Source organism: Xyrauchen texanus, chromosome 39 (genome assembly GCF_025860055.1).
Source record: "Xyrauchen texanus isolate HMW12.3.18 chromosome 39, RBS_HiC_50CHRs, whole genome shotgun sequence".
Taxonomy (NCBI): Eukaryota; Metazoa; Chordata; class Actinopteri; order Cypriniformes; family Catostomidae; genus Xyrauchen; species Xyrauchen texanus.
Window position 1 is genome coordinate 19,886,386 of NC_068314.1, and position 25,407 is coordinate 19,911,792.

At 36.4% G+C, this 25,407-nt stretch overlaps 3 protein-coding genes across 3 annotated transcripts; 2 read left to right on the forward strand and 1 right to left on the reverse strand.

Annotated features, from left to right (window-relative positions):
* Nucleotides 1-1,508: 1,508 nt before the first annotated feature.
* Nucleotides 1,509-15,616, forward strand: LOC127632399 (serine/threonine-protein kinase Nek4-like). Its single transcript, XM_052110969.1, has 16 exons — nucleotides 1,509-1,767; nucleotides 2,931-3,197; nucleotides 3,460-3,657; nucleotides 4,220-4,327; nucleotides 4,534-4,688; nucleotides 4,830-4,962; nucleotides 7,993-8,601; nucleotides 8,743-8,796; nucleotides 8,907-9,026; nucleotides 10,232-10,372; nucleotides 10,573-10,639; nucleotides 12,968-13,074; nucleotides 13,298-13,389; nucleotides 13,631-13,848; nucleotides 14,690-14,823; nucleotides 15,474-15,616. Exons 1-16 carry the CDS (start codon nucleotides 1,681-1,683, stop codon nucleotides 15,570-15,572), a joined length of 2,589 nt encoding a protein of 862 aa, XP_051966929.1. The 5' UTR covers nucleotides 1,509-1,680; the 3' UTR covers nucleotides 15,573-15,616.
* A 541-nt stretch (nucleotides 15,617-16,157) lies between these two features.
* Nucleotides 16,158-17,276, reverse strand: spcs1 (signal peptidase complex subunit 1). Its single transcript, XM_052110973.1, has 4 exons — nucleotides 17,140-17,276; nucleotides 16,562-16,621; nucleotides 16,386-16,472; nucleotides 16,158-16,302 (listed from the first exon to the last, which is right to left on the reverse strand). The coding sequence occupies exons 1-4, from the start codon at nucleotides 17,173-17,175 to the stop codon at nucleotides 16,177-16,179; spliced, it is 309 nt and encodes a 102-aa protein (XP_051966933.1). The 5' UTR covers nucleotides 17,176-17,276; the 3' UTR covers nucleotides 16,158-16,176.
* Nucleotides 17,277-17,622: 346 nt separating this feature from the next.
* glt8d1 (glycosyltransferase 8 domain containing 1) lies at nucleotides 17,623-25,329 on the forward strand. Its single transcript, XM_052110972.1, has 10 exons — nucleotides 17,623-17,741; nucleotides 17,979-18,025; nucleotides 18,375-18,473; nucleotides 19,599-19,809; nucleotides 19,898-20,006; nucleotides 20,106-20,190; nucleotides 20,365-20,477; nucleotides 20,612-20,778; nucleotides 24,041-24,153; nucleotides 24,586-25,329. Exons 2-10 carry the CDS (start codon nucleotides 18,010-18,012, stop codon nucleotides 24,768-24,770), a joined length of 1,098 nt encoding a protein of 365 aa, XP_051966932.1. The 5' UTR covers nucleotides 17,623-17,741; nucleotides 17,979-18,009; the 3' UTR covers nucleotides 24,771-25,329.
* The last annotated feature ends 78 nt before the right edge of the window (nucleotides 25,330-25,407 follow it).

The window sequence follows — 25,407 nt, forward strand, 5'->3', positions numbered from 1 at the left end:
GTGAAATTGTGTATAGTGAATTTGTGAGTCTCTTCATAGGGTATTAAAATATGTGACTCCACAGTTGTTTGAGCTGAATGGCAGGGGCTGTCCTTTTTAAACAAACTGATATTATGTGTAGGCTATGTCTTATCAAAAGAAACTTTTCAGGTATCAGAATATTCAGAAACGTTTCACTGGTCACCCTGTATCCCATCTTGTTGACACATGAATAGACATTATGGCACCTGCTGGTGAAAGTACTGTATAACCTAAATAAGCTCAAAAGTGGCCTACTCATCCTGTACACACATTAGGCTACATACTTTAATTAAAGGTGTACTTCGTCATTAAAATAGCTGTTTTATTCTGCATGGAGTGGGTCCGCTCATCGGGGGGTGCCATTTTAGGATCTCATAACCAGCCGAATTCTACTTGCTTAATGTCATGGTGCGTTCACGTCAAGTCGGAATTGCTGTTATTACACGATTCTGACTTGCAAAAAAAGTGTTCTCGTCTTCAAAGTACTTGGAATTCTATGAAAGCTCTTACTTTATAGTCGTTACATCGTGTAAACATGGCAGCGGCCTCAACAGTTAAGGTAGTAAACTCAGTATGGAGTATTTCTGTTTCATATGCCATTTTTTTAAGCTATTGTTACCTGAAGCGTTTCCTTTGTTCTTTTTCTCCCCAATCCGTGCATTTTATCAGGTGGCTTGTTGAGCGCATTACCATGGAGACCTAGCGCATGTGGAGATTCACGCTATTCTCCGCGGCATCCATGCAAAACTCACCACGCGCCCCACCGAGAGCGAGGACCACATTATAGCGACCATGAAGAGGTTACCTCATGAGACTACCTCATAGCAAACGGGCCAATTGGTTGCTTAGGAAGCCTGGCAGAAGCGTTTTCTTTGTTCTCAAAGATTTTACATCAACATAATAAAGGTGAATTAATGTAATGCTACACATTTTGTTGTTATTACAACAAAGCCGTTTTGGCGTTGTGAGTGATGTTGTAGAAATGAATAACTTCTGACGTACGTGGACATGAACAGCTCCAAGTAGAACATCAGGGCTGACATCTGGTAATACAAATTCTGAATGCAGAATTTGTTTAATGCACTAAACTTGTTTAATCATTGTTTTGGGCATTCAAATGCAAATGTGGACAAGAGGAGGTAATATAAAACTATAAATCTATACTTTAGAAATACTATGGTATACGACCATGGTTTTCTTTGTAATAAGAAGTTCCCTGTTTAATGTTTGTCACATCATGGTTAAATTTCAGTCGAAAGTGAGTATATCCCTATGCCCTATTCAGAAAGGCAAAGCCCTTAAAGTGGGTACTTTGAAGACAGCAAGAACGACCCTTCAAGTGCGCAAAAATGCAGTTTGTTATTCGCCCAATTTTCAAGAGTTTGGGGTTTTATTATTGTAGCGTTACATATGTCGCCGAGCCCATAGAGGCCGCTGTGTTCAAATTGAACACACATTAATAGGTCAGTTGCCTGGTGACGCTGAAGCTATGCTCTGCTGTTTTTACCATCCTGCTTGTCACCTAAACAAGTTTGAAACAGACAAATCACAGTCTGTGTGTTGAGGAAGCGCGCTTGCTCGTAGTTTAAGCTCTGCAGACGGACTGAAAATCACTTGCAATGTGATGCAGAGAGGATTTCGATTTCTGTAAGGAGGATCATGGAAAGTTACGTTTTTCTGAGAGTTGTGGGGAAGGGGAGCTATGGGGAGGTGAACCTGGCCAGACACAAATCAGACCGTAAACAGGTAGAGTGATGCATGCGTCTGTGTTTGTTCACACTTGAGTAGAGTTTACTGCACAGCTTGTGTAGACCTGCTGTTGATCAGTAACACTCGTTTATATATTTAACCAAGAGCCAGGCTGAACTCATTCTTAGTGTGTTACATGCTTGTGAGTTAATAAGAAATGTGTTTTTGATTTTACAGTTGACTGATACAAAATGTGTGTATTTATATGCTGCCTGTGTAGAGCCTGGAGGTTTTTAATTATTGTGTGATGCATATAGTCCTTATAGATGATCACTTTAAAATAATACAAAGCTTAGCTATTTGACCAAATATGAGCCTGTTTAATGCGTAACAGATCAGAAGTTCATGTGCATTCAAATATGAATATTCAGTATATGGAAATATCAAATGTTTCACAAAATGTATTACTATTTAAATGTACATGGACAAATGATCTGCTAAGCAGTAGCCTATATGGAGAAGGCTAATGTTTGTTAATGTTGTTATTAGTATTAATCATTTATGTTCAAAAATAGTTGATATCTCAAGCATTGACAGCAATGGCCTGCAGTGTGATGTACATTACCTAATCGAAAACTATTTTAAACAACATTATTCTGTTTGTGTAAAACATGCACTTTTAATGAACTCTCTTTTTATTAAGAGTCCTCGTGGAATATTTGTATTTTAAAATGTTAGATCTTAAATTGATGTTATTTGTCAACTGCCACTAATTAATAGAATCATTAAATTATTGTACATTGTTACCGTTTACATTTTCTACTAATCCATGAGATTCACTTTTGGGCATGTATTAGCATGCTTAGCATGCTTTGATATTGTTCTACCCTTCTTCGAATGGCTGGGCATACAGTGCATTAAACCTCTACACCATGTCTACACCGGACGCGAGTGGCGTGTTGCGTCAAAAGTAATAGAACCCGATTATAATCAATGATGCTGTCTACACTTGGAGCATCCATTGTGGTGCGTCTGTCATGGCTACAATAAACGGTTGTCCTTTAGTGCACTACTACACAAACTGTTTAGAACATTGGTGTCGACTCGCCCAGTGTAGACCGCGTGTAACTCTTTAGTGTTTTCTTAAAATGTGGAATTTTGAATTTATGTCTATCCTTTGTTTATGAGTCATTGTATGATATCTTGTATTGTTTTGACAGTATGTGATCAAGAAGCTGAATCTGAGAACATCCTCCAGTCGTGAACGGAGAGCCGCAGAACAGGAAGCCCAGCTCCTCTCACAGCTCAAGCATCCCAATATCGTCACATACCGGGAATCATGGGAAGGTGAAGACTGTCAGCTCTATATAGTGATGGGTTTTTGTGAGGGGGGAGATCTATACCACAGACTCAAACAGCAGAAGGGAGAACTGCTGGCAGAGAGACAGGTGGTGGAGTGGTTTGTCCAAATCGCCATGGCTCTTCAGGTAAGAATCATCCATCCATCCACCCATCCCTGTATACATACTTGCATTCATAAATTAACTTCCATCTATCATCCCTCCCTCCATCCATCCATCCATAAATTAACTTACATACATACATACATACATACATAAATTAACTTCCATCCATACATCCATAAATTAACTTACATCTATCCATCCATTCGATAAAATAAGAAAAGTCTGTAATTTACTCAGAGTACTAAAGCCATATAAAATACTATATTGTTCTTGTGATCTGTAGTATTTACATGAGAAGCACATCCTTCATCGAGACCTAAAAACACAGAATATCTTCTTGACGAAGACAAACATAATCAAAGTGGGTGATCTGGGCATTGCACGGGTTTTGGAGAGTCAGAATGATATGGCCAGTACTCTGATCGGCACACCTTATTACATGAGTCCAGAGCTCTTCTCCAACAAACCATACAACTACAAGGTACTGTGTGGACACAACTCATGAAACCTCTCTAAAACATGTCTGGGTTATATTTTACCCCCAAAATTGAAATTATATTGTACTTAAAGTAAATTAAGCTTATTATTAGGATAGTTAAAATTTGCATTGTGACACTATTTTTATGCCATTTAGGCACATTTTCCTCCTCAATTCTGATTACAGTAATGCAAAAAAGTCTCATTGTTATTACTTAAATGCAGGGGCAAAAAAAAAAAAGAGTGTGTGAGTGAGTGAGTGAGTGTGTGAGTGAGTGTGTGAGTGAGTGTGTGAGTGAGTGTGTGAGTGTGTGAGTGAGTGTGTGAGTGAGTGTGTGAGTGTGTGAGTGTGTGAGTGAGTGAGTGTGTGAGTGAGTGTGTGAGTGAGTGAGTGAGTGAGTGAGTGAGTGAGTGAGTGAGTGAGTGAGTGAGTGAGTGAGTGATTTCAATCGGGACCTGGGCTTCTTTTCCTAAGATTCACCGAGATTTTGTGTTGGAAATGATCAATCAATGATTGTTGTCATTATTTATGTTTGTTAATTTTAGTTGCACGTGTGTGTTTGCAGTCAGACGTGTGGGCATTAGGATGTTGTGTGTACGAGATGGCAACACTAAAACATGCCTTCAATGCAAAGGACATGAACTCACTTGTGTGTCGTATTGTAGGAGGGAAGGTATTGCAACATATTTGTTATCTGTTTCATTAACTGTAAATATGCATGCATCAGGTCTAAAGAGACTTCATGTCAGTACTCATTTCATGCATTCTGATATTATCTACATTAAAACTAAAATATTATTTGTATTTTAGTTATTTGTTTTATTAAATAGTGCAATTTTAATGGAATTCATATTTTAAGCTATTGGTTGTTTTGTCCAGTTGCCCCAGATGCCTAGTAAGTACGACCCACAGTTGGGAGAGCTGATCAAGCGGATGCTATGTAAGAAACCAGAGGACAGGCCAGATGTCAAGCACATCCTGCGACAGCCATACATCAAGAAGCAGATCTCCTTGTTTCTGGAAGCCACAAAAGAGTATGTGCATTGTGCAGTAATATTGTTGCTGGAAATACAACTGAATGTGTATGTCTTTTATCATTCCAATAAAATGCTGCATTTGCTGTAGAAACAAAAAGATTTGAGAAGTTCACAAAGATCCTTTGTGCTATCTGACAGGAAAACTGCCAAATCACGAAAGAATGCAGTGAACAGCAAACCGAACAACGCAGGCTCGGATGCATCAACCAAACCAAATTGTGAAGTTCAGCCACACTGTCCCATCTCCGAGTCAAGCAGCCGAGGAAAAAAGGTGGAAAAAAGGGAGGGGGAGGGATCTTTCTGAGGTCTGTGTGTCCAGGAGCTTATGACTGATCCAAAGTGGTTGTGGTGGTGGGCTGTCAATCGATTAAAAACTTTAATAAAATGAATGACATGATATGCCAATTAATTAATTAAATGCATCAACAACATCAATATTTGTTGCAAAAGCCCCCCAAATAAAGTAATGCAATATAATGATTAAAATAGTTCAAATTAGTTCATATACATTACATTATTGTGTCAGACAAGTAAAGCATTGATCAGGCAATACAAAAATTAGCTATATTGTTTATTTCCAAATCATTGAACATAGGCCTATCAGTCCACAGCAATCCGTTTTGCAATTAAATTAATTAATCTGTCTGAGGAATACTTGTTATAAGGGCTTCTCTAAGGACGCGTCAATGCACACATGCATCAGATAGATGCTTTTAGAGTGTCTCAGTTTTGTTTTGTCACGTCATAAACGGCATGTTTAGGATGCTGTGTTAATTTCATTGTAGTATGAAACTTAGAAAATCACATTTCAAGACCCTTAAATTCAGAGTTAGGCTCTATTCAGCTGCTTTTGAATGCAAGAACGCAATGCACGATTGCGTTTGTTGCCCGTACAGCTGCTGATGCGCCTAATGCCCTATTCTGACTGAGCCACGTAAAAACATGAAGGTGGTACTTCAACCTTGAATTGCTCCAATAGTAGGAAAATTCCTTATTACGACCAGGGGGCATGGTTAATTGCATACATTTATTTATTTATTATTATTTTTTATATAATTAATCGCACTGAATGAAGGTGTTAAATCTACAGCCCTAATTATAAATCTCATCAGCCTCTCTTCCCAGGAATGGTTCACCCAAAAATGAAACTTCTGTCACAGTGTACCCTCATGTTGTTACAAACACATATGACTTTCTTATGCAGAACACAAAAGTAGATATTTTTATGAATCTCGGCCTGTGATTTCAATACACTGGCAGTGGATAGTGCATCAATGTAAAGCACAAAAAAGGAACGAAAAGTTTCATAAAAGTAGTCCATGTGACTCGTGCCTCATATTTCAAGTCTTCTGTAGGCCTATGATGGGCACAGTAACGCAAGAACTTTAGTTGTTTTAACAGCTACACAATGCAAATTCTCTATCTACATTTACTATCTACTATCTACATTTACATTTACGCATTTAGCAGACACATTTATCCAAAGCGACTTGCAGTGCACTTACTACAGGGACAATCCCCCTGTAGCAACCTGGAGTTAATTGCCTTTCTCAAGGACACAATGGTGGTGGTTGTGGGGATCAAACCGACAACCTTCTGATTACCAGTTCAGTGCTTTAGCCCACAACGCCACCACCACTCCACAATCTGTCTGTAAATATAGAGCGAATCTATACCATGTCTGCGCATCTAGCATCACCAAATGGAATTACAAAAATAAGGATGGTTTTCAAACAGGTTTCCCAAGCACTCCCCCCTCCTCTTTCAACCACTAGTCAGTTAACAGTTCCGCCCCAAACTCACGCTATTGGTTGAACCAATGTTGCTTTGTTAGGCTGGTCGAATGTCAATGTCTTTTATGTGGGAAATCTGCCTTCAGATATCATACTTAGTGTTGTGTCTCTGTATATTGAGCTGGGATTGGAGAAAGTTTTTTTTTACAGGGGAAAACAAAATGCACACATCACCATAGTAAAACATTAGTGCCACAACTATTAATATAAAAATATATATTTTTGTCAAAGACTAATTTTACTCTCTTCTGTTGTTCATGTGTTTCTGTTAGTGAAGATTGTGATGATTTGACCTGCAACTAACGATTATTTTAGTAATCGACTAAGATTATTAGAACAATTATTTTACTATTCAGCCAATTATTGGGAAGATTAATCATTAGCTTTTAAACGCCTATTCAGCTTTTGCATTGAGTGACTTAAAAGGTTGTATTAAACATGCTTACTAACAATAAAGAGGACAAAATCATCTTTTAAAAATACCACAAAATGACTCACTGAAATAAAGGGGAAAAAATACGTTAAAGTTTAATTCAATATAATAACATTCACTGCAAAAATATACTATTGTTATCAAAACAATGTCTTGTTTTCCATTTAAAAATGTCTAAAGTCCATAAAACAAGATATATTTACTCGAAAAAAAATCTAAAAGTGTATTTCTTCACTTGCTCATACTTCTGCCAGTGCAGTAAAGTCAGAATACACATATATTCACGATATATACTCTGAAAGCAAGTCTAAATATCGTATTTGTTGCTTCTTAGGTAAATGTGTTTTGTTTTAAGGATTTTTAGATATTTAAAAATATAAACATATTTAATATTACGTTCAACATTCCCAGATAAAAAAGAAATATTCTGCAGTATAGCTCCTAAAGTAAATGTACATTGTTGTAAAGGAGTTTTAGATATTTATATGGGAAAACAAGCCAAAACAACATCAAATCAGACATTTATTTTGCTGCTGTGTTTAATAGGCGAAGACTACCTCTCTCATCTTTTTCTTTAACTTCGAACCATCTTTAACTCACAAAAACAAAAACTCTCTTTTCTTAATAAAGCTGCGTTTCACCGATTGTCTTCACCACACAGAAATACCAGTTTTGGAGTTTGTACTTATTTAGATGGCCTGCTTCCTTATATTTGAACTTTAATAAAGGATGCATTAAAGATATATATATATATATATATATAAACTTTAGTTAGTTTCTTCAGGTTATATCTCGTTTGAAGAACTAAAACAATTTAGTATGAAAACTACATAAAAATAGAATAAATCAGGAATAATCATGCGAATACTTTTTCACAGTACTTTACTTGGTGTTAAATTGGTCTTTTTACGTGGCTGGAAGATTTGGTACTTCTAAAATCTCCCAAAATGTGTATTGGAATAAATTGTGTCATTTCTAAAAGTTATAATGGTTTCTACACCCCTGTGTGTGTCCATTTGTGGCATAGAAAACATCACTTGTTTGTCTGTTTTGTTTTACACAACATACTTCACAGGTTGAAGACAGCCACTTCGATCAACAAAAAGCCTGTAATGGTGCCATGTACATCACATCTCATAACTCACACTTGCCCCCCAAACATCCCAGTCAAGACATCCTTGACTCAACAGGTCACTCTATAGCAACCATAAGCAACATAGACATTGAAGTCCAACCCCAAGACCAGATACAGAAGCAGAAAAAGGCTAAACCAACTCATCCAAAACCCAACAGCCATCACAATAACAAACCACCTTCTGTGAGCAAGAGGAGAGAAAGACAGGAGAACGAAAACCCCCGTGCTCCTCATACACACCCACCAAAACACGTGTTGGGTGTCGGCAAGAAAGAGGATAAGACGACAGCGAATAGATGGATATCACAAAGCTCAGATGCATCCATTACTGCAGACGTACCCAAGACTCCTGATGGTAGCATGGACCTCAAGGACAACACTATGAAACTACTGCAGGAGGCAGTGATGGAGGATGTTCCTCACAAGCCCTTTGAACTACATCATGATGCTGAGACAAAGACGGTGACACAAAGATCTTCAGCAGCTGTTGATGTTAATCAAAGCATTCGAAAGGAAGTTCCTGCTGGAAGTTCAATGGAGGAGATTGAGGTATGTTACTGTGGTTATTTGAATTTTGATGCTAAAATGTATCATTAAATCTTTAGCCTTAAATAATTCTAAATTTATAAAAAATTTTCCTTCCTTTGCTGGTCTTTAAAGTCAATATATTTTATGTTTGTCCATTTGCAGGAAAGTCTACACTCCACAGAGAATCTTCTTAAGCCTGTTCCTGCTATTTTGATGGTAAAATAGTGGAGTTTTTATTGTTTTGTTTTTCATCCAAGTGCTTTTTTATTATTCCTTTTAAATATGATTTAAACCCATTTGAATATTTTTTTTGTAATGACATTTAGGAGGAACCCAAATTAGATTCCTCTGCAGATCAATGCAGAGCATCTCTTCAGCCTTCTTCCTCTGAACCGTCAATGTCACATCAGCAGAAGAAGGACAAGTTGCTCAATGACCAGGATAGAGTGAGTTGTATGGACACTGAAATTTGTTCCCCTGGAATTTGTATAAGAAATGTAGCATTTTTGAACTATCGATGTTTAAATTTTTTTTAAATTTTTAATATAAATGATCTCATCATCAGAATCAGAATCAGCTTTATTGCCAATCATCATTTACTCTCATGCCATCCCAGATGTGATTTTTAGAAGAATACCTCGGCTCTGTAGATCCATGCAATGCAAGTGAATGGTAATCAGACTTTTGTGGCTCCAAAATTCACATAAAGGAAACACAAGTAATCCATAAGACTCCAGTTTAAATCAAAATCTTCAGAAGCGATATAATAGGTGTGGGTGAGAAACAGATACAAATTTAAGCCCTTTTTTACTCTAAATCTCCACTTTCAGTTTTACATCTGTTTAGTTTCACTTTCACATCTAAAAGTGAAAGTTATCATGGAGATTTATAGGAAAAAAAAATTACTTAAATATTTATCTGTTTCTCACCCACATCTATGATATTGCTTCTGAAGATATGTATTTAAACACTGGAGCCTTATGGATTACTTTTATGTTTCCTTTATGTGATTTTTGGGGCTATAAATGTGATCACCATTCACTTCCAATGTAAGGATCTTCAGAGCTGAGGTGTTTTACTAAATATATTTATGTTCTGCTGAAAAAAGAAACTCACCCACATCTGGGATGGCATGAGGGTGAGTACATTTTCATTTTTGTGTGAACTATCCCTTCAAGTCTCTCTGAAAATCTATGAACATCATTGCATTAGAAAACAAAATATCTAACCAGGTGGTAGACTATCTACAAACAAATGATGCCAAAAAAATCATTTTTTAAGCTTTCTCTTCTGAAATTACTTTTAACCAACTGGTCTCAAGGGGATTTTTAGTGGACGCATGATATCAATTCACTAAGTTCACAGAGGTCTCCTAGTAGGTAACCACAGGTGTAGTTCATCAAAATAAACATGCGTATATGACATGTTCCACATACATTTTTTGTCTTCATTTTGAACAGTATATTTATTGTTTTATCACCCTACAAACATATTTTTGTGGAATGTTTGCTTGGAATGATTGTGTTTGTGATTTAGAGGTTGTTTTAATAAGTTTCCAGATACTTTTGGGGGCCGCTATGACACATAAATGCCTGGCAAAGAATAAACATGAACTACAATTAATTAAATTCTTCCTGATTTCATTCTTCAGGTCAAAGCAGTGCCCAGACCTTTGCCGCCTCTTCCTGAAGATGTCCTATCAGCGATCAGTGGGCAAAAAGACAAGAGTAACTCGGAGGAAAACAAGTCCTCCTGCCTCTCACCCTCTACCAAGAACCCTGCAGAGGAACAGGTGAGGCTGTGTAGAAAATATTAGACCACTGTAGACAATGTAGCCTACAAATAAATATGTATACAAGTGCTTAATCTGATATATCTCGTAGTGTCATATTACATCTAATCGGTGTCTTTGCAGCTTTTTGTCAGTAAAATCTTCTTCTTTGAGTTTGACATGATGCATATTGTTGCTGACAGATATTGATTTACTTACAGTATCGTCCACTATCAGCCAGGGAGAGGAGGAGACTAAAGCAATTGCAGGAGACCTCAAAACAACAAGGTTTGGGATTTCTTTGAGTGCTGTTAAATTGTGCTTGGAATGTTTTTATGGTGTTTTCACTCTTGGTGTGTATCAGGGACTAAAACGAACTAAGTGGTTTGCGAGAATTCTGGCTTAAATGTGAGTGCTCCACATGGACTCATGCCCCTTTAAAGCAAGCCAAATTACAAACATCTCGGGATGTGGTCTATGGTGCGCTTTTAACTAAATTGTTTCATTTCTGCACCACTAGCATCACCAAACAGAATTAAGAAAATTATGACTTTTCAAATTTTTTACAAACACTTACCCCATCTACCATTGGCCGTACAAACTTAGTTGAGCTCCAAAATTATGCCATTGTTTGAGCCAATGATGTGGGTAAAGCTGAAACAAACAGAGCAATGTTTTGATAGCGCCCCAGTGTTCACATTTTGGGGGGAAATCACTTAGTAATGGATTACTTGCATGGTCTCAGTAAATTAAACTTAAATAGGGGAAAGTATTTTAACAAATTATACTCATCACCTTTAAATCTGTGATGCACTTCACGTATAACAAGACACAAACCCTGTCAGATGCACTCAGTATTTTTTCATTTATGTTGTCTTGGACTTGCAGTGACACTTAGTGGCTTGAATGCAGCATCATTCAAAATCAAGAGTTTTGAATAGTTATTTATCGATGCCATTCTAGAAATTCACTATTCACAGTCAGCCATGATTAATTTAATCCATGAGTGTAAATATCCAATAACAGCACGGTTACTGTAATTAAGCGAGTAGTATTTGGCTGGCCTTGTGATCCTAACATGGCAACCCCCATGAAGGGTCCCTCTCAATGTAGAATACAACATTGAGAGGTAACCTTTTCTAAGGTTAATGATATGACAGGAGTCTTCATCTCATGTGTGCGCTCGCGATTTTATGTATGTGTTTCAAAATGACTATACATTTCTTTTAGTAAAACTTTTTTATTGCAGGAAAGATTACAGGGTTCCAGCGGATCCTTTAAGTCTTAAGTTCAGTTTTCCAAAATGTAAGGTCATAAAAGTCTTAAATATGTTAATTATCATTTATAGAGGTCTTAAATTTGGGGGCGGAAAGACAGGAATCGTGATATGACCTAATGGAATTTCAAATTTCAAAAGAATACGATTTAATTTAATGCATGCGCTGCATCCTTCGGTGTGAAAATGCGGCAATGTGAGCACTTCCTGCTGTTGCAGAGCAGTTGGCAATCATTAGGCCATCTGTTTGAATGAGCAGCTGGAAGCAGTGAAGTGCAAACATTTCAAAATAAGAGTCCCCAGTGTATTTCAGCTTTTAAAGTTACAATTTTCACACAATGAATCAAATATTTTTTGTCCTATCAAAGGAAGCAAAGTCTAAGAACATTTAATATAAGGCTACCAATGTAAAAATTATTGACAGATTAATGGCCTTTCTTCTAACGCATTATAGGATCAGCAAATCCTATAATGGTCAACCTCTAATTTGTATTTATTTATATTATGGTACATAAATCAAATTTTAATGTGATATACTGTATATGTGGAAATCATGTCTCGAGTATTTTTAATTGGCATATATCCTACCCTGTTTTACTGATATGCATGTAAAGGCCATGTTGAATGTGTGCCCGTGCCTGTAAAGTAAGAGTCTGTGATACAGGATTTATTTTTGAGATTGTGTGGGTTTATTTTGGTATGGGCATACCGTATGAGTTTTATTTGTTCCGGTCTTGAAAAAGGTCTTAAAGTCATAAATTTGATTTTAAAATCTCTGCAGCAACCTTGAATTACTGAGTATACCTTTAAATTTAAAATATTGGCCAGTACATGTTACCATACCAAGGTAATAATAACACGAAAAGAAGGGATGAGCTGCTTATTCTAGTTTTATGGAGATGACACAATCAGAAACATAATATTCTCGATGACACGCAGACTCTCAAAGGCCTTCCTATGAACGTTTTATGCAAAAATTAATGCTTGAATGTTTAACCGGACCACCTTTCAATTGGCCATCAAATTGAAGAAGTTATAACAAAAATATTATACTATTGTTTAATAATATTCAATGTAGTAATAATAATAAGACTAACTTATATTACTAGATCTGAGTCCACCTTTATGGTCCACAGTCCTCACTCAAGTGTGAAAACACTCTTAAGAAGCGTTTTGGTGGATCAAAGCAAGACGTTTCTGTAAATGTCCATTAGAATACATAAGGGCTCTTGAGCCATCCATTGTGATCAAAGCACACAGGTGCTGCATACATGAATTCAGATGAAAGTACCGTTTGATTGTAAGTTACTACTAAGGTTCTTTGTTTTTCTTTGAATCAGCCTCTGTGGTCAGAAGTGTGCCCTATGATGTCCCCTCATTAGGCAGTAAGCAGACAGTTCAACTAGACTGCCCAAGTCCTGTGAGCACAACTGTGCAAACAAAAAAGGTTTGTCTGATTCTTACTCACTGACTCGTGACCGACCTTCAAAATAATTATAGTAAGAGACTGTTTCAGACAAAATCTTCACTTAAAGAAAATGCATCTATCGCCACACATCATCAAAAAAGCTAAATGTATATACAGTAAATGCAAAATGAGTAGGAAAGATCTTGAATACTTGGTCAAAAGGGACCTTATCTGAACTGATGTGGATGTCTGTGTCTATTAGGAGAGGAAGTCCTCATGGAGACAGTCTGATGAAGATGAATGTAGCTCCTCAACCAGCTCCACTGAGAGATCAGAAGGAGACTACCGAGAATTGTAAGACCTCCGCCTCATAGACCCCAATAACACATAATTAAAGGTCCTTCCTGCTGCCCTCTCTTAAAGGAATGTTCTCAGGTTCAATACAAGTTAAGCTGTATCGACAGCGTCTGAGATATTTTGATTAATAAGTGCATGAACAAGCCATTATCCACCCTATACAAGCACTAAATCCAGCTTTAAGATGTTGATTGTGGCATGAATGTATGTGCTAGTGACCTTGTTTTATTTTTTACAGAAAGTGCGAGACCAATGAGATGCAAGACTTGGTGCAAATGATGACACAGACGTTACACATGGACAACAGAGATGTATCATTTGAACCTGTTGGGCCAAGAGGACACTCTACTCCACTGCCTGAGTTCAGGTTAAACAGAAAGTACAGGGATACTCTGATGCTTCATGGGAAGGCCAGAGAGGGGCGGGGAGACTTACAGATCAGTGACTTTCCATTAGGTTGGTAATTCACCAGAGAAATTCAATTTTTGTTTGTTGCTCTAACATCGTTCCACAAAACAAATCTACCAGTACACTTTAAAAGGGTAGTTCACCCAAAAATGAAAATTCTCTAATTATTTACTCACCCTCATGCCTTCCCAGATCTGTAGGACTTTCTTTCTTCAGCAGAACACAAATTAAGATTTTTAGAAGAATATATCAGCTCTGTAGGTCCTTACAATGCAAATGAATGGTGATCAGACATGTGTAGCTCAAAATCACAAAGAGACGTAATCCTTAAGACTCCAGAGGTTAAATCCATATCTTCAGAAGCGATATAATAGGTGTAGGTGAAAAACGGATCAATATTTAAATACTTTTTTACTCTAACTCTCCACTTTCACTTTTACTCTGAAAGTGAAAGTTAATATGCAGATTTAGACTAATAAAGGACTTAAGTATTGTTGTTTCTCACCAACATCTATGATATTGCTTCTGAAGATATGGATTTAACTACTGGAATCATATAGATTACTTAGTTTCCTCTTTGTGATTTTTGGAGCTACAAAGGTCTGATCACCATTCAGTTGCATTGTAAGGACCAATAGAGCTGAGATATTCTTCTAAAAATCTTTGTTTGCGTTCTGCTGAAGAAAGAAAGTCATACACATATGGGATGGCATGATGGTGAGAGAATTTTCATTTTTGGGTGAACTATCCCTTTAAAGTGTTCAAAGAAAGTTTAACAGTTAAAACATGAAATGTGACTTTAGGCAATATTTTATCAAGTGACATTAAGTGGTATGGATTTTGATTACATTAGCTAGAAATGTTCAAAAAGAAATGTTTCTCTTTATAGATGATAGCACAGGTCCAGCAAAGATCAGGAGAGTGATTGAGCACTTGCGAACAGATGTAGTGAAAGGACTCGGCGTGAAGCTATTGGACAGAGTCCTGGACATCATGCAGGAAGTAGATGAAGACAAGATAGAGGCAAGCTAACTTTTACATGTTAAATGTAACATTTGTGGGTGGACATATATTAGTGCAGGGGTTTTCAAACTTTTGATGCCAAAGACTCCCAAATTTGATGACCTCCTGTGTGATAAAAATAGTAAACATGATTATATGATTATACATGTTGTTTGCAAAATTAAATATTTGGCTTGTATATTATCATTGTACTAAAGCAAAATGTATTATTAAAGATGTATATTGAAAATATTTACCTTTTATTAAACTGACAATGTGTCTTTTTCTATTAATTTAGGATGTTTAAACCCAAAGAGAACATTTTTTAATTCAAACTTATTACAACCCTTATTTCTTACAAATAAAATATATATTTTATCCACGTGAAATTATATGCCTGTTTTTATTTCATATTGTTTTATACTATGGTTGTCAATAGAATAAAACAATCACTATTTATCTCATGATTTTGGAATGAAACTGTAATAATGTAAAATTAAATAATGTCAACTTTTTTTTTCTTTTTGTGGACTGTGAACTTTATTATTTAAAGGGGATCATATGTCATATATTTTTCTAGTCTGCCTTTTGAATTTAAATGTATTTGCTACTCAGTGCACACTAATTGAATGACATTGTAAAATGTTTTTTCTTTATGTCTTTCAATTCAGCATTTAATGCAGCAGCAAATGGGAGAGGAGAAATACAAGCTGTATGCAGAGAAAGTACAACAGCTACAGTTCTTTGAAGAAGTTGCGTTCAAAGATTGAGCCAGATAAAGAGGGATCCTGTCACACATTAATGTCATTTCTGCTGATGGACAGTAGACTACATAAAAAACACTTCTCAATTAAAGCCTCTTATAAGCAATTACTGTTACCTTTTTTACCCTTTTGTACACATAGTGATAGAAGTCAAACACTAGATATGCAATGTTATTATGCACCTTTGAAATTCACACAAGCATAAACCTTTTACTGTAGATAATTGAAAATGGGAACCTGTGCTATGTAGATAGCAAACTTGAACATAATCACAAAACAGATGTTGAAAATAGTTTGTATTTTTTTTTTTTTCTATTTTATGGACAAACTGTAATTTATACAAAATTGGATCAATAAGGAATGATTTATAATAAATACATTTTTTAGGAAATGGTGTCCTTTTTTTTTTTTTGCATCAATGAACCAACCAACCAACCAACAATAACCAACAAATAAGTGGCACGCAACGTACCAAACACAAATTAGACGTCTTTATTACGTATTGTAAATTTTCAAACAATGACAGAATTTTCATGTAGGTTTTGTATGTTTCTCCTTTATATCTGCAATGGTTTGCTATACCAAATCCAAACTAAAATACTGCTATGAATCACTTGTGCTTTTTCTTCTTTAGGTTCTCTTGAGGTTTGTCACGGTTCTCTCCAGATGTCTCAGGTATGGCTGGCTGCCAATGCAGAGGATTTCTCCTGTACATCGGCCAGGGAGGCAGAGTGAGCTAAGAGAGAATGCAGCCATGAATACTCACATACATTAGGGATTTATTTTGTTTTGCAACTTTAAGCAGATCTTATGACATACCAGACAGGATACTGTAAATCCGACCAACATTATGTAAACTGTCCACCCAAACTGCTGAATAGTTAAACCATAGATGAATCCGATCACCTGCAGGGTAAAGAGATGGGACAGGTCAAAGGTGAGATAATGCTTTGATGGTTGTGAAGTTGAAGGTGTCTAGCAACATGATTACTTACAGCTGACACTAGAATGATTCCTTGGAAAATTTGTTCTGCAAGTTTCTGTCCTTTATAGTCCTGCAAAATAATAAGAATAAATGTATGATTATATATGGAATATATGTTTCTGTAATCCTTCTGATCAAATATTCACTTATTTAGTGTTTTGCGTTTGACAAAAAAGAATTGTGTTATAGTAGATGATGACATTCTAATAAAACAAAATACACCATAAAATAATAAGAAAAAATAGAACAGTACGCATTATGATACATTTAATATAGTGTGTAAATATGTAATACTGCATATTTTAATTTGACTATATTTACTGTATGCGTCTTTAAGAAATATTTTGACGTAAACATCAAGACATTAACAATGATTAGCACTTAGCCTAATCACTAAAGCCGCTTTGTAAACGCTACATACAAACATTTTGAGTAGCTTTTGTTCGACTGCCAGAATTAATCAAATGCATTGCAGTTACACTATTTGTTGGTCCATCGCTAATGCGTTAACATCTGCCAACGTGTGTCAATGTGCTGACTCGTACTATCATTTATTTCTGGCTACTTTAAAAAAAACACAATACTTACCATATGAGTCGGGATGGATTTAAACATTGATAGCATTCTGAAACTGTAAATAAAGCCAGTAGATTTTAATTTTTTTCTAGTCAGATGTGGTTTCCTGTTTGAAATGTGTACGTTGAATTCTGCAGGACCCTTTTCCAAGAAACATTAAACGAGTTAAATTGCGCACAATCTGCGCAGACCAGGGCACTGTGAGGAAAATGCCTCCAGTGATTACATTTAAAACTTGTTGTGCAAATATGTGTTTAAATATTGAGATGAAAGTAATAATCACATTTTAATATAATAATACATTAAAAGACAATAACTTTTTGGTTTTTAATCAGGCAGTACTCTTCAGGCTATATATGGTCATGGGCATGTGCAGTGACGTCACCATGCACGGAAATAGTCCGATCTGTAGCTCATCTTAACGGACACGGCTCATGTGCACCATGCTGCTGTTTTCTATTATTATAGTTTTAGAGCAGTGAATGATCGTATGCGCTGTGGCGTGTTCCCCGTCTTCTCAGCAGAGCAAGGCTGAAGGGTACCTGGACTTGTTGATGTTGAGTTGGCGTTTTGGATGAAGAGCCAAAGAGAGTGTAATCACTACCACAAATAAGGTCTGCGTAACTGACATTCTTAGGCTTTTGAGCACTTGTTAAATTGTATGTTGTTGGAAGGTGTTATAAGTTCCATATATGCAGAGATTTTGTACTTGTTTGCGTGATTGTTATATGTCAACATTAAAAAATCGACTTACGTTCTATTCCACATCCGAATGTAGTTAAATCCACCTTTCTGCAGGTTTTCTTGCAGTTTACAAATGTTGCTCATGTTATTGTCTTGCTTTCTTTCAGAATTGAACAATTGAACTATTAATCAAGTGCAATGACCGTCCGGCGAGGTGAATATACCAACTTTAACCTTATGATGCATGAACTATTAACCCACAAAGAAAAAATATATAGTCTTATTTATTTTTTATAACTTTAACCTTATGATGCATGAACTATTAACCCACAAAGAAAAAATATATAGTCTTATTTATTTTTTATAACTTTAACCCTATGATGCATGAACTATTAACTCACAAATACAAAATTTATAGTCTTATTTATTTTTTACCTCAAAACAATAATTCAAAATGGTGTGTTTTATAGAGTTAAATCTGTCTAGAAAAAAGGTCAGCCATGTTAAATTTATGTGTCCAAATAAAAACACAATGACAGTCTTGTATATCTTCTCTCTTCCAGTGAACGTGCTTATTCTTGTGCTGCTTGCCATTGCCTTTTTAATCATTGTACATCGAAATCTGCTTAACCTCAATGATTTCCTGAAGAAAGAGAATCCAGGTATGAATTTACTGATGTTATTTAAACCCAAAACTGATGATGTTCACCCCCAAAAAATACATTGTTTCATCATTTACTCATCCTCATGCCATCTCAGAATTGTGACTGACTTTCTTCTGCTGATCAAAAACAAATATTATTTTAATAATATCTCAGCTCTGTTGGTTGATACTATGCAAGTGAATGGTCGCCATAACTTTGAAGCTCCAAAAAGCATATAAAGGCAGCAAAAAAGTAGTCAAGTGAAATTATAGGTGTGGGTGAGAAACAGATCAATATGTCCCTTTTAACAATACATCTCCACTTTCACTTCCACACTCTTCTTCTTTAGTTTTTTTTTTGGTGATTCGCATACTTAGTGCATATTGCCACCTACTGGTCAGGCTGGTCAAAGGTGAAGATTTATAGTAAAAAAGAACTAGAATCAAATATTGATCTGTTTCTTACCCACACCCAGGGTCCGAAATTAACACCCACCATGCGCCAAATGTTCTATTTGACCAGTGAATTTCGCAGCATCCCAGACCACTCTAGCGGTTGTTGTTTTTTCTATCAGTTTGTAAAATAAATTTAAACACGTTCTAGTTGTCCTTAAGGGGGCTCTGTAGGCTTACAGTACAGTCAGTAACACAGGTGTTTACATAGAACGGCTCTTATTAGCTCATAGTCCTGCTACTAATCAATCCTCTCAAAAGCTGTGTGTCCGCTGGCACGTGGTGCGTGAAGGTGGATTCAGTGCTTTTAATCCAGACTTCAGATGATGATTGCACACATTCCTAGATGCAATTCTGTAGCTGGGTAAAAAAACGAATAATAAATCAACACTGTTTGTATACCTTGGGCATTTGAAAATGAAGTTGGCATTTTTTCAACTGTAATCGGGCATATTTAAGATGACATCATTGCTCGTATACTAAAATATAACAGTTAAAAAAAATACAAATTGTTTTTTTTCTCAAAAATCTGGCCACTTCTTTTTTTTTTTTTTTTTTACTGGAAAGAATTCACATCTGGGATGGCTTGAGGGTGAGTAAATGATGCAAATTTTCAGTTTTGGGTGAACTATCCCTTTAAGTTTTTGAAAGCATGTTACATCACCTCACTGATTTACATCTGTCTCTGCAGAGACCGTGCCTGGGATGATACTGCCATTTGAGACTGATTTCCTATTCGATCACAAGGTCATCAGGACCGGCGATGAGATTCCAGTGCTCATCACTGCTCCAGAGGAGAGACTGGGCGCTGCGCTCGCCGCTATGAACAGCATCTACCGCAATAGCAAAGCCAACATAGTGTTCAACGTTGTAACCCTAAATGAATCTGTGGGTCATATCAGGTACACTGTGTACACTACATTGCAAAAAATGTAAAAGAGTATTGTTTCATTAACCATGATTATCAAATGTGTTTACTTCTTGTTCCAGAGCATGGCTGAGTAAGACTGATATGAAACACAAGATCGTCGTATTTGATCCAAAGATCCTTGCCGGAAAGATTTCTGAAGATCCTCAGAAGATGGAGGCATTGAAGCCGGTAATCATGAATGCTACTGTTTGAATTGGACTTTTAAATTAGGTTGTGCAAATGGGACCTAAGAATCAAAACAAAGCTTTGTTTGTCTTATTTTCTTAGTTGAACTTTGCCAGATTCTACATGCCATTGTTCTTGCCTGATGCAGAGAAGGCTATTTACCTAGACGATGACATAATTGTACAAGGTGACGTTTATAGTTTTGTTTCATTGTAACATAGCCCTAGTGAAAGGAACTCTGAGCAGAAAAAATAAGCAATCATTATCAGTAACACTGAAAAAATACTAGCATTTTCTTGATTTTTGTTATTTCTGCAACTCTGAATGGGTAACTAATGTTTACGTTCTCTTTGCCGTTCAGGGGATATTCGGGAGCTTTTTGAGACCAATCTTAAGTTAGGACATGCAGCTGCCTTCTCAGAAGATTGTGATTCTGCCTCCTCCAAAGGCATCATCAGAGGAGCCGGAAATCAGGTATGATTATTCTGCACTGATTTCACCCTATTGGATTGAAGATGTTTGAGTCAACTTTCAGAAAGATTTCTTAAATATGTATTACTTAGCTGTTATACATTTATATACTTGTATGTATATTTTGCCCACTACAGAACAGCTATATTGGCTTTCTGGACTTCAAGAAAGAGGCCATCAAGAAGCTTGGAATGAGAGCAAACACTTGCTCATTCAATCCTGGAGTCATTGTGGCCAATTTAACCGAGTGGAAACAGCAGAATATCACCAGCCAGCTTGAGTTCTGGATGGAGCGCAACGCAAAGTTAGTTTCAGGCACATTTGACATGTTTCTCTATAGTCCTATGTCATGCTTTATTAATACAGTTGAAGTTAGAAGTTTACATAATCTTAGGTTGAAGTCATTAAGAAGTCATTTAACCACTCCACAGATTTCATATAAGCAAACTATAGTTTTGGCAAGTCGTTTAAGAAATCCACTTTGGCATGGCATGAGTAATTTTTCCAATAATTGTTTACACAATTATTTAATTGACTTTTATCACAATTCCAGTGGGTCAGAACTTTACATGCACGTTAACTGTGCCTTTAAGCAGCTTGGAAAATTCCAGAAAATTATGTCAAGCCTTTAGACAATTAGCTTCTTTTAATTGGAGGTAGTATCTGTGGATGTATTTTAAGGCATACCTTCAAACTCAGTACCTCTTTGCTTGACATCATGGGAAAATCAAAGAAATCAGCCAAGACCTCAGAAAAAAATTGTGGACCTCCACAAGTCTGATTCATCCCTGGGAACAATTTCCAAATGCCTGAAGGTACCACGTTCATCTGTATAAACAATAGTACTCAAGTATAAACCATGCAGCCATCGTATCGATCATCTACTGGAGATGAATGTAGTTTTGCGTGAAAAGTGATAATCAATCCCAGAACAACAGCAAAGGACCTTGTGAAGATGCTGGAGGAAACAAGTATCTATATCCACAGTAAAATGAGTCCTATATAAAAATAACCTGAAAGGCTGCTTAGCAAAGAAGAAGCCACTGCTCCAAAACTGCCATAAAAAAGCCAGAATACAGTATGCAAGTGCACATGGGGACAAAGATCTTACTTTTTGGAAAAATGTCCTCTGGTCTGATGAAACAACAATTAAACTGTTTGGCCATAATGACCATCATTAAGTTTGGAGGAAAAAGGGTGAGGCTTGCAAGCCGAAGAACATCATCCCAACCTTGAAGCATGGGGGTGGCAGCATCATGTTGTGGGGTGCTTTGCTGCAGGAGGGACTGCTGCACTTCACAAAATGGATGGCATCATGAGGAAGGAAAATTATGTGGATATATTGAAGCAACATCTCAAGATATCAGCCAGGAAGTTAAAGCTTGGTCACAAATGGGTCTTCCAAATGGACAATGACCCCAAGCATACCTCCAAAAATTAAGGACAACAAATTCAAGGTATTGGAGTGGCCATCACAAAGCCCTGACCTCAATCAGATAGAAAGTTTGTGGGCAGAACTGAAAAAGCGTGTGTGAGCAAGGAGGTCTACATACCTGACTCAGTAACACCAGTTGTGTCTGGAGGAATGGGCCAAAATTCCAGCTACTTATTATGAAAAGCTTATGGAAGGCTACCCAAAACATTTGCCCCAAGTTAAACAATTTAAAGGCAATGATACCAAATATATGTAAACATCTGACCCACTGGGAATGTGATGAAAGAAATAAAAGCTGAAATAAATAATTATCTCTACTATTATTCTGACATTTCACATTCTTAAAATAAAGTAGTGATCCTAACTGACCGAAGACAGGGAATGTTTTCTATGATTAAATGTCAGGAATTGTGAAAAACTGAGTTTAAATGTATTTGGCTAAGGTGTATGTAGAATTCTGACTTCAACTTTATATTAATATATATAATAACAAAGAAACTTAAAAAAATGAAATTTCTGTTCTAATTTACTCGCCAGTAAATCGTTCCAATCCCATATGACTTTTCTTAGGTGGAACACAAAAGTAAAAAAATTCATGTTTGTGACTTTGCAGTTGATAGTGACTCATTTTAAAAGAATAATTCACCCAAAAAATTAAAATTTGCACCCTCATGCCATCCCAGATGTGTATGAATTTCTTTCCTCTGCTGAAAACAAGCAAAGATTTTTAGAATATCTCAGCTCTGTAGGTCCATACAATGCAAGTGAATGGTGGCCAGAACTTTGAATCTTCAAAAAGGATATAAAGGCATTGACAAAGCGTTTGTTGCCTGTCAATGAAGACTAGATGAAAAAGGTGCATCGTGACGATAATAAAACTATTTTAATAAAGCATAATGTTGACACAAATATGACAAAATAAAAATTATACTGGAACATATTAACAGTGCAAGATATAAACAGAAGAAGAAACATCTTTAGAACCTGTAAATAAAAGAAGAAATTAGACCTAGATTCATCTAATCCATTAATCCACTATGTTGGGGATTTCTCCGCTTGAGCTGTGCGAGTTGAATGTGCTGAAAACCGGCATAATGAACTGCTTTAAAATGAGTAAATATTTTGTCATGCATTTGAAAGAGGTATTTACCCCGTTTTGGAGGACATTTTCGTCATTAAACCGAAAACATTAACGCCGTCCATAAGGCTCCAGTGTTTTAATTAATGTCTTCTGAATCTATCCAATCGGTTTTGGGTGAGAAAAACCAAAATGTAACCCCTTTTTCACTATAAATCTTGACATCAGCTGTCTCTAGGCACGATCATGATTTCAAGCTCTATTACACTTCCTTGCGCCATCTAGCTCTTCACATGCATCAAGCGCTAGGAAGTGTAATCGAGCTTGAAATCATGAACCTGTCTAGACACTGCAATGACAAGATGTGCAGTGAAAAATGAGTTACATTTTGGTCTGTTCACACCAAAAACCCAACACATATCGTTTCAAAGAATCTTTACAGAAAGAAGATTTTGTATGAACTAAGATTAATGACTAATGTTTTTGTAGTCCATCCTGGATTAACTGCAGAAATTCACATAGATGCAATTGTCCTTTATTAGTTCAGAAGGCATGGATTAAACCACTGGGGTCATATTATGCTGCCTTTATGTGCACTTACATTGTATCGACCTACAGAGCTGAGATATTTTTCTACAAATCTTTGTTTGTGTTCTGCTGAAGAAAGTCATATCTGGGACGTCATGAGGGTGAGTAAATGATGAGAGCATGTTAATTTTTGGGTGAAGTATCCCTTTAATATGCAGAGACAATTAGAAGTAAGCCATTCATAGGTTAATTTTCTTGAAAACCGTAAGCACCGTTTCTCTATAGCGCTGTAAAAACACAATTACATTGACTTACCAATGGTGTGAATTGGGTGCGGGACTCTATCTTATTTGACCAACGGCAGCATGTTCAGAAAGTTTATTTGTGCAATTCTATTTGGTGGCACAGACATTACATACTTCAGCTTTAATTATTGTCAATAGTGAATCTCAGTTCAAAATCCTCTTGTTAAGGTCTAGGCCTCTATGGGTCCTGTTGATGTCTTTTTATTTTTCTTATTTTTAGGGAAGACCTTTCCAGTAAGACTTTAGCAGACAGCATCACAACGCCACCTTTGCTCATTGTATTTTACAAGCATCACTCAAGCATTGATCCCATGTGGCATGTCCGACACCTCGGTAAGGAAGTTGTTGAAACTCTGGTTTTCAACACCGGAGACAATTGGGATTCAAGAGTATGTGAAATACTACATTGCATTATTCATAAGCTAGCTTTGTAGTGTAAACAACAATCAGTAGATGCACATTATAAAGTATTTTTACAATTGTCCTTCTTAATACAATAGTTTTTGGACTTCATACTGTCATTTATAGATGTGAATGCAGCATCACAAGTATTGTTTGGTGTTTAGCCTCTCATGTGATGTCAGTGGTGTGACACCATGAGGGGTATTTTTCTTGGCCTCTGATGTATACTAGTCTTGTGGATCTCATGTAATTGTACATCGTTTTAAACGTATGCCAGTAGTTCATTTCTTTAGATGTAATTATTGGCTACATTCAGTCTCTGTGACCAATATAATTTATTGTTGTTTTGATATCTCTTTCAAGGGGCAACTGGAGCAGGGAATCGGTATTCTCCTCAGTTTGTGAAGGCTGCCAAACTTCTTCATTGGAATGGACATTATAAACCATGGGGCAGGACCTCATCTTTCTCTGATATTTGGGACAGGTGGTACATTCCAGATCCCATAGGTAAATTCCACCCAATCCGAAGACACACCGAGGACAAATAGATTGGTTTTAACGACAAACTTTTTTGACCCGTTGTAGTTTAACATGTCAGCTTGCCTAACTGCTCTGATGGAGGAAAGATTTGGAACACATTTTACTTTGTTCCGGCAAAACATGGACCTTCTAAATGTGCTTGCTAGATCAAACCTAACAATACCACAATTACTGGACCAAAAGGCCACATTCAGCACCAATGCACTACCTCAGCATTCGCTGTCTAATTGTAAAGTTATAACACTAATACATTTATGGTACAGCTTATAAAATCTTAATTTTGTTACATTCATGCATTTTTTTTATTTTTAGGTATAGTATCTAACCAAACATTTCAGCTGGAAACTGTGGACCCATTGCTAGCTCAGTATTACAATTTAATTTCATTAGATATTTTAGACCGCTTACCAGGGTAGTTCACCTAAAAGTTAAAATTCATGAGGTCAGTAAATGTTGACAAAGCTCACACAAACCTCTGACATTATTTGACACTGCAGAAACCACTTTCTGTCTTTATATGGTCAAATGTTTACATTAGCATTCTGTAATACTATAAACATTTCCATAGATGCATGTATTTTTGTTTTATGATAATGCTTTACTGGTTACATAACCTCAGCAAGTCTTTTGTCAGCTTTAGCTGAG

Excerpts from the sequence above, each read along its gene's own strand:
- LOC127632399 (XM_052110969.1), top strand. The coding sequence starts at position 1,681 with ATGGAAAGTTACGTTTTTCTGAGAGTTGTGGGGAAGGGGAGCTATGGG. Across the intron at positions 8,602-8,742 it reads GTTCAATGGAGGAGATTGAG|GAAAGTCTACACTCCACAGA; the intron begins GTATGTTACTGT and ends GTCCATTTGCAG. Across the intron at positions 14,824-15,473 it reads TAGATGAAGACAAGATAGAG|CATTTAATGCAGCAGCAAAT; the intron begins GCAAGCTAACTT and ends CTTTCAATTCAG.
- spcs1 (XM_052110973.1), bottom strand. The coding sequence starts at position 17,175 with ATGCTATCAATGTTTAAATCCATCCCGACTCATATG. Across the intron at positions 16,622-17,139 it reads AATCCATCCCGACTCATATG|GACTATAAAGGACAGAAACT; the intron begins GTAAGTATTGTG and ends ATTATTTTGCAG. Across the intron at positions 16,473-16,561 it reads GAATCATTCTAGTGTCAGCT|GTGATCGGATTCATCTATGG; the intron begins GTAAGTAATCAT and ends TTTACCCTGCAG.
- glt8d1 (XM_052110972.1), top strand. Across the intron at positions 18,474-19,598 it reads CCTGAAGAAAGAGAATCCAG|AGACCGTGCCTGGGATGATA; the intron begins GTATGAATTTAC and ends CTGTCTCTGCAG. Across the intron at positions 19,810-19,897 it reads GAATCTGTGGGTCATATCAG|AGCATGGCTGAGTAAGACTG; the intron begins GTACACTGTGTA and ends TTCTTGTTCCAG.